At 39.4% G+C, this 9,062-nt stretch overlaps 1 protein-coding gene across 4 annotated transcripts in view; it reads right to left on the bottom strand.

Moving 5' to 3' along the window:
- Nucleotides 1-2,139: 2,139 nt before the first annotated feature.
- Nucleotides 2,140-9,062, bottom strand: part of plat (plasminogen activator, tissue) — a 50,229-nt gene continuing 43,306 nt past the window's right edge. For all 4 annotated transcript variants that reach the window (XM_061928258.1, XM_061928260.1, XM_061928261.1 and 1 more), the window contains 3 exons: nucleotides 8,657-8,797; nucleotides 8,401-8,549; nucleotides 2,140-2,978 (listed from right to left, as the gene is read on the bottom strand). In XM_061928258.1, coding sequence (XP_061784242.1) covers nucleotides 2,811-2,978; nucleotides 8,401-8,549; nucleotides 8,657-8,797 — 458 coding nt within the window. In that variant the 3' untranslated portion in view covers nucleotides 2,140-2,810. The remainder of the gene's footprint in view (nucleotides 2,979-8,400; nucleotides 8,550-8,656; nucleotides 8,798-9,062) is intronic.

Raw genomic sequence — 9,062 nt, 5'->3', positions numbered from 1 at the left:
GTATCCCACAGTTGTCGCTTAAAGACTCTGCCGAGAAAAAACAAAAATACAACAAAAACCACCCCTGTCTCAATGCATCATTTCAGAAGCTCTGGCTGACTGGTAGGCCACTTCAAGCACTCACCACTAGCTTGCAGCACATTTGTGTTACTCATAAAAATACGTTAGATCAGGGTAGATTGAGCCCAGTTTATAATTTCCTGTTATACAGTATGCCAGGCAGTCTTGCACTAAAGGAGGACTATGTTATTGTTTATTTTATGACTCTAGTATACTCTGGGCTGAAGCTGTGTGCCTTCATTGTTTTTGTTGCTGTTGTTTTGAGGGATGTTTAAAAAATAAATAAAAATAATGCACTTTGTGAAAGTCAAAGTATAGTACTTCCCATAGTTGTAGTGGGTCTCAGGGAGAGCATGTCCCAAATTCCAAGCTGCTGTTTTGAGGCATGTTAAAAAAAAAGAATGCACTTTGTGACTTCAATAATAAATATGGCAGTGCCATGTTGGGACTTTTTTCCATAACTTGAGTTGATTTATTTTGGAAAACCTTGTTACATTGTTTAATGCACAAAATTAGGCATAATAATGTGTTAATTCCACGACTATATATATCGGTGTCGGTTGATATCCATCGATCCATAGATAATTAAGAGTTGGACAATATCGGATATCGGCAAAAAAGCCATTATCGGACATCCCTACACTTCACCCTTGCCCTCAGTGCCGCTCACACTGGTGAATTAATGATAGGGGGGGGCGGGGGGGCGTAGGCGCAAACTGGCAGCCACGCTTACCACCACCAGGTGTGAATGAATGATAGCTTCTCACTTCTCTGTGAAGCGCTTTGAGTGTCTAGAAAAGCGCTATATAAAGCTAATTCATTATTATTATTATTGTGGTCGTTTTGACCGCCTGACAAAATAAACCATAATAATATGTTTAAATATACATTTTGGGCTTCCAGTTCATAAATTACAATAAAACGTGCTTTTATTTTGTTGAAATATAAATTTACGGTCGTATTTGATGCAATCAGCTGTATACATTCTTGTAGTGTTTAATGACGAGCGTTTAGTCTCTGCGACCCGACCTGTCTACATGCAAGAGCATCCGCTGCTGGCCCCACTATGGACTGGACTCTCACATTATTAGCTGGGGGTCCCCACATCTGCGGTCCGTCCCTTCCAGGGTTTCACATTGACCCCATTGGGATGCAAACTTTGATCGACTTGGAATGATCTTCTGCTCTTACAGAATTGCATTATTTTAGTTTTACTGAGATTCAAAAATAGTCTGTTTTTGTCAAACCATCTCTTAAATGTATTGATTTATTCTGCTATCATTTGTATTAGCTTTTGTGTGTTCTGCCCTAAACAAAAGGCAGATGCTGTGTTGTGTTGTTACCTGGCACAAGACCCCTGAATCGGTGGCTCCCCACTGTTGACGGAAAAACCTTCACTTCCCATACTTTTCTTTTTTCCGGGTTGTGGGGAAAGCGATTGTGAGGAGGCGTGGCCTGCAGCCCTGCAGCGAGGCGGTGTGTGCCGGGGCGCCAAGGTTTCTCATAGTCAATCTCATCGACGTCCCACCGGGTTGTGAGTTTTTCCTTGCCCTTATGTGGGCGCTGAACCGCGGATGTCGTGGCTCGTGCAGCCCTTTGAGACACTTGTTATTTAGGGCTATATAAATAAACATTGATTGATTGATTGATTGATATTATCTGGCGTTTTGTTTTGCAATACTACACATAACCAACTTTTGTTACCTCTTAGTCCCTGCTGATGTGTATTGGGGATCTGCATAAGTCCTGAAAATTTGCACGCGTCCGCCATTGTAGTCTGCACCGTAGTCAATAAGCTGCTTTTTGTTCTCTCTTTCATGTTGTTGTGGGGTATTCATCCTCCGCTGTTGCCATTCCTAATACAAAGTAGCATACAGTTCACTTATATCACTCACTAGGGAAGCTCTAAAAACAACTGGAACAACAAAGATGACGGGGAGAGGATGCTGTTGAAGTGTGCACGTAAATATGACTGCCTACAAAACGGCGCATCCAGAAGAGGCGGTAGGAAAGCGGCTTAAAATCCCGTGTGCCCTATGGTCTGAAAAATATAGTATATAAATAAAAGAAAAGACAAAGTTTAACTCCAAATAATATTTATTGTATTTTACCAGATAAGATTATATGACAATAAACTATTTACAATACAAGTACGTCTCTATGAAATACACATAAATATTAAGTTAGTACAAAATGTTGTAAAACCATGTTCCCTGGGAAATACAAACGATTTATAGTTAAGAGATAAACTGTGCAGCTAAAAAATAAAATAAAAAAGCAGGTAAGTAAAAATATTAAAGGCAATTTACAGACAATACATGACGCCTGATGTACTTGCTGGGTTCAACCCAGGGGTCTGGGGGAGTGTTATGTTCCAAAAAGAGAGGACAAAGGTATCTTTCCTTAACTGAAAACAGTCAAAATCTGAACCAGCAGATTAGTTTTGAAGTATTTTCGAGGCATAAGTCTGTACTGTAACTGCTGTCCACCTCTGTAACCTCAGAATCCCCCATAGGGGTGATGGCCAGCACTGGAGGGCGACAACTAAACACGTCTCCGCGTGAAAAGACAAAACATTGGCGATGAACAGGAAAGAGGAAATATTCTGTCCATTCACACCGGAAGTGAAGAAGCTTCTGAGTGGTAAATCTCATGACTTTCTTGGTCCCGTTAACCCTCTGAAAAAGTGGGTTTTGCCGGTTTTAAACCTACACCAGTTTGATTTGGATCATAAACTGCACATTCGTTTCTCAGATGGGGTTGGCCTTGATCTTGTTTCGTATCCAGTCGATGTAACGGGTGACACGTGTGTAGACGCCAGGCTTATCTCTCTGGCCGCAGCCGTCACCCCAGCTGATGACACCCATGAGAGTCATCTTGTTGTTGTTGCGACAGACGAGTGGACCGCCGGAGTCTCCCTGGAGGGGTGTGGTAAAGGGAGAGGCTTACCAAGAAGTCGTTATGAATGAGCACAGCATCATTTGAACATTAACAACTTTAGGTACTCCTGCGCAAAGTAATACACTATTTTCATTGAAAGGGCTAATACAAGGGTATCAAAGTCATTTTAGATCGGGGGCCACGTGGAGAAAAATCTACTGTGGTAAAATCACGGCACAATAACGTAAAAATAAAGACCACTTCAGATTGTTTTCTTTGTTTAAAATTAAAACAAGCACATTCCAAAAATTTACAAATCAAACATTACAATGTTTATAATGTCTATTTTCTATTTCCTGCTGGATCTACTCTCTATTTTATGCTGCTGCTGTCACATATACTGTATATACTGTAATATTGTACATGGTCATTGGTATATATTGTGTATATGTTATAGACATAATATAATATATCTGTATATATGTTATTCTGTACACATATTGTCACACCGCGGTGAGGGAAGTCTTGTCTTGGTTTTTTCTGTCTTGTGATTTACATGTTTTATTTTGAAAAGCAACTCCTCTTGTTTCAGATCACGGGTCCTTCCTCTTGTGTCACCAGTCTGACGTCATTCCTGACCCTTGATTGTTTCCACCTGTTTCCCATTACCCTCATGTTCTTTATAAGCCCAAGCCTCCCCTTGTTCTGTGCCAGATTGTCTCGAACTTTCGTGCCTGTCTTGCGTTCCATGTCCCTGTTCATGTCCATGCCTTGCCTTGTCTCACGTCTACGTCCTTGCTCCCAGAATATCCCACGCTGTAATTTTGATTTAACTTTTTCCTCCCTCAGAGCGACTTTTGTTATCCTACCTTTTTCTACCGCAGTGGTGAGTTATTATTTTTCCTTAAAGATTTTTTCCTCAAAGTTTGTTGAGTAATTTTTTGTTTACATTGATTAGAGTAGTTAAGTTTTATAGTCTTTATTTTCTTCCTCCTGTTTGGAGCGTTTTTTGTTAAAGTTTTTTGATAACAGATACGGTGCTAATTATATCGTCCTTATTTTTGTATTCCTCCTTTTTTGGAGTGATTTTCGGTTTTTCCCTTTTGGAACATTTTGTCAATAGTATTTTTGTATTTCTTAGTAATTGAATTTATTCGGCTCTGGAGGCTTAAAGAGTATTTCAAAATAAAAGCTTTATTTGGAATCACCTCTCTGCATCTGAGTCCCTTCCTCCGTCCAAGCCTGACACATATTATGTATATATTCGTATATATGTTGGATTTTTTATCGCTATGTTAGTCTCTTTATACCTGCATTGTCCTTTCCATCCTTACACTTTCCATCATTGTAATTGAGCTACTGTGTTGAACAATTTCCCTTGTGGATCATTAAAGTTTGTCTAAGTCTAAGTCTAAAGTTGTTGGGTTTTTTTACACTTACATGTTGCGGTTAATAGTGTTCTATCTGCATTTGTCGTTATGTATACTTTCTGAATAAATTATGTGATAATGTTCATAGAGTGTCCGCCCTGAGATCGGTAGGTCGTGAGTTCAAACCCCGGCCGAGTCATACCAAAGACTATAAAAATTACCTCCCTGCTTTACACTAAGCATCAAGGGTTGGAATTGGGGGTTAAATCACCAAAAATTATTCCCGGGCGCAGCCACCGCTGCTGCTTACTGCTCCCTTCACCTCACAGGGGGTGATCAGGGTGATGGGTGAAATGCAGAGAATAATTTCACCACACCTAGTGTGTGTGTGACAATCATTGGTACTTTAACTTTAATCAGTCAACTCATTGGTGGTGATTTTCAATCTATCAAGATAAAAAAATTATATCAAAATCAAATTACAGGATATTATCTATGTAGTTTGTTCATTTTCCTCAACTGGTACACTAATATCACATGATTTATTTGTTTTACAAATGTAGCATAATCTACAAAGATACAAAGAATTGCTATTGCGACATCTAGTGGACACATTTAGAACAGCGATTTCTTTCATTCAAAAATTTCGGCTCATTTTTATACTTAGCAAACTCATTCTGCCGGATAAAACCTATGCACGGGCCTGATCCGGCCTGCGGGCCGTACGTTTGACACCCCTGGGCTAATACAACACTTAGTACACCCTCACCCAGGCCCAACAAGTACCTATATACTGTATGTTCATCTGTAGTGTTAAATTCAAACTCCGCTACAATTTTCTAGGTGGCCGTAATGTACGTTAAAGAGAGGTTTCCGACTACGACATACAGTCACGATTCAAAGTTTACATACACTTGTAAAGAACATAATGTCATGGCTGTCTTGAGTTTCCAATCATTTCTACAACTCTTATTTTTTGTGATAGAGTGATTGGAGCACATACTTGTTGGTCACAAAAAACATTCATGAAGTTTGGTTCTTTTATGAATGTTTGTTTCATCAGACATCACATGGACAAAGAATAGACCTTCTGGAGGAAAGTAATGTGGTCAGATGAAACAAAAATTTAGCAGTTTGGCCACAATACCCAGCAATATGTTTGGAGGAGAAAAGGTGAGGCCTTTAATCCCAGGAACATCATTCCTACCGTCAAGCATGGTGGTGGTAGTATTATGCTCTGGGCCTGTTTTTCTGCCAATGGAACTGGTGCTTTACAGAGAGTAAATGGGACAATGAAAAATGAGGATTACCTCCAAATTCTTCAGGACAACCTAAAATCATCAGCCCGGAGGTTGGGTCTTGGGCACAGTTGGGTGTTCCAACAGGACAATGACCCCAAACACATGTCAAAAGTGGTAAAGGAATAGCTAAATCAGGCTAGAATTAAGGTTTTAGAATGGCCTTCCCAAAGTCCTGACTTAAACGTGTGGACAATGCTGAAGAAACAAGTCCATGTCAGAAAACCAACAAATTTAGCTGAACTGCACCAATTTTTTCAGGAGGAATGGTCAAAAATTCAACCAGAAGCTTGTGGATGGCTACCAAAAGCGCCTTATTGCAGTGAAACTTGCCAAGGGACATGTAACCACAAATTAACATTACTGTATGTATACTTTTGACCCAGTAGATTTGGTCACATTTTCAGTAGACCCATAATAAATTCATAAAAGAACCAAACTTCATGAATGTTTTTTGTGTCCACAAGTATGTGCTCCAATCACTCTATCACAAAAAAATAAGAGTTGTAGAAATTATTGGAAACTCAAGACAGCCATGACATTATGTTCTTTACAAGTGTATGTAAACTTTTGACCACGACTGTATGCAGCTTGATTTACCGCAGCTCTATCTGTGGGATCGTCGCCCTAATAAGACCCAATGCAAGTGGACTGTAACTACAAAAAGAATAGATAAGCTCTTCCTTATACCGTATATGTTTGGTCCTACCTGTGCTCACAACCCTGCAAAAAGTGGAGCTATAAGATAAATATCTGAAATCAAGGTCAAAAGCGCTTTAAATATTTTTTTTATTTTCTTTTACCAACAATCCTTTTTAACATTGGACCAATCTGCTTATCTTAAGTAATATTAATACTAACATTTGTAATATAATACCTAAATTAAGTAATATAATATGCCAACATAACATTATTTGATTACCGGTAGTTTTTTTTTTTTTTTTTTGTTTGAGGACAACGTGGCTCAGTTGGGAGAGCGGCCGTCTCAGCAACCTGAGGGTTCCTGGTTCGATCCCCAGCTTCCACCATCCTCGTCACGTCCTTTGTGTCCTTTGGCAAGACACTTCACCTTTGCTCCTGATGGGTCGTGGTTAGGTCCTTGCATGGCAGCTCCCGCCATCAATGTGTGAATGTGTGTGTGAATGGGTGAATGTGGAAATGGTGTCAAAACGCTTTGAGTACCTTGAAGGTAGAAAAGCGCTATACAAGTATAACCCATTTAGGGTTTTTTTTTGTTTTACTTTGAGGTCAGATATTTAATCTTTCTTAAATATCCACTTTTGGAAGCAATACCAACTGGTATATTGTAATTGTATATGTTTTAGCTGCTGGACATTTGTTTGATGACTGCTGTATTGATCAGCATTATCTAAAAATTAGCATCAAAGCTCATCCTCTGTTGTTTGCTAACTTGCTAACAGCAGATCTTTTTTTTTCCCAGCAGGTCTATGTGTGAGTGACAGCAAAAAAGCTCAAACTTGCTTGGGGAGAAGGCATCTAGTGCCACCGGCTGGTCTGTGCATACACTACAGTATTAATCCGCCAATATAAGGAGGTTTATAATGTATTATTTATAATTTATAATTTATAATGTGTATTTTCTGCTGGATCTACTCTTTATTTTATACTGCCCTTTTTTTGCTGCAGCTGTTACATATACTGTAATATTGTACATGGTAATTGGGATTTGTTATATATTGTATATATTATATATTTGATATAATATGCGATGAGGGGGCGATTTGTCCAGGCTGTTCCCCGCCTTCCGCCCGAATGCAGCTGAGATAGGCTCCAGCACCCCGCGCGACCCCGAATTGGACGAGTGGTAGAAAATGGCTGGATGGATGGATGATATAATATAATCATATAGTATATCAGTATATATTATATATTATATACTGTATATATAATATGTAAATATTACATATATGTTAAATTTTATTTTGCTACGATGGTACATTTTTGGTCTACTTTATACCTTTTGTTTTCGCCCTCTTTTTGTGACCTTGTGTGCACGATCCTTTCCGTCCTTATCCTTTCCATCGTTTGTAACTGAGCTACTGTGTGGAACAATTTCTCTTGTGGATCATTAATGTTTGTCTAAGTCTAAGTCTAAGTCCAAGTCTGAGACCTGTCTTTTTTTGTTTAAAAATAGAACAAGCACATTCTGAAATTGTACAAATCATAATGTTGTTGTTTTTTTTTACACTTACATGTTGCGATTAATAGTATTATATTTTTATTTGTCGTTATTTATATTTTCTGATCAAATTACGGGATAATGTTCATCAGTCAACTCGTTGGTGTTAATTTTCAATCTATCAAGATGAAGAAATGATATCAAAATCAAATTACAGTATGTTATTTATGTAGTTTGATCATTTTTCTCGACTGATGTACTAACATCTTGTGGTTTATTTTGTACATATGAAGCATCCTCTACAACGATACAAAGAATTGCTATTGCGACATTCAGTGGACACATTTAGAACAGCTGTTTCTCATCCCGCGGGCCGGATAAAACCTGTTCGCGGGCCTGATCCGGCCCTCGGGCCGTACGTTTGAGACCCCTGGTTTAAGGGGAAAAAAATACTGTCTGGTATTCGGGGTGAATACAGTAAGTAGGTTTTGCTTAATGCTAACCTAACTAACTGCAATTAAAATATATTGTATTTCAACTTGCTTATTGTGTTTATTATTGTGGTTGCAGTGGTACTACACCACGTTACGTTGACATAATGCTCTGAGTATGATGCCCTGTGCTGCGAACTACAACATAAACATACTCTCACCTTGCAGGCATCATCTAAGCCTCGGGTGTCGCCCGCACAAAGCATGTTGGCGGTCACCGGACGTCCGGACAGCACATCAGGGATGCAACGTTCTCTGGGCCACAGGCGAACAAAACCTCTCTTGACACGCTCAGAGTAATGAGCAGCAACTGTGGATAAGAAAGTTCAAGTGAATGATCATTATCATCCCCTTTAAATGGGAGAACTACGCTGTTTAAGTCGAGTGACAGCATTCAGGGAGAGGTGTTTGGCGTACACTCTGTGTCTTTTCCGTAGCCTGAGATCTCACACTCGGTCCAGTCCGGAAGCACCAGGCCGGCCTCGGGGAGACACGCAGGACGAACCTCTGCAGAGTGTATGGCACAGAAGCCAATGTCTGACTTCAGCTTTAACAGAGCTAGGGAGGATCGTAGGGAACAAAGTCAGGTTGGTGCTCCATTGTTTTATTAATTTTGCCAAAACTCTGTTTAGAGCAGGGTGGCATGTTTCAATGTGTATTATTGTATTTCCTTAAAAAATGGTCTGTGCTCTTACCAATGATATGTCTCAATTAGTTGCCAGTTGAAGAAATAAATGCCTTACCGCAAATAAAATCCCATTTTTTTCAAGAGTAAAGAAAATACCAGGTACTGCCACTAGATGGCTGTATTTTCCTTTACTAA

Source organism: Nerophis lumbriciformis, linkage group LG33 (genome assembly GCF_033978685.3).
Source record: "Nerophis lumbriciformis linkage group LG33, RoL_Nlum_v2.1, whole genome shotgun sequence".
Classification (NCBI taxonomy): domain Eukaryota; kingdom Metazoa; phylum Chordata; class Actinopteri; order Syngnathiformes; family Syngnathidae; genus Nerophis; species Nerophis lumbriciformis.
Note: the sequence above shows the minus strand (reverse complement) of the source record. Positions and strands in the feature narration are given on the sequence as shown.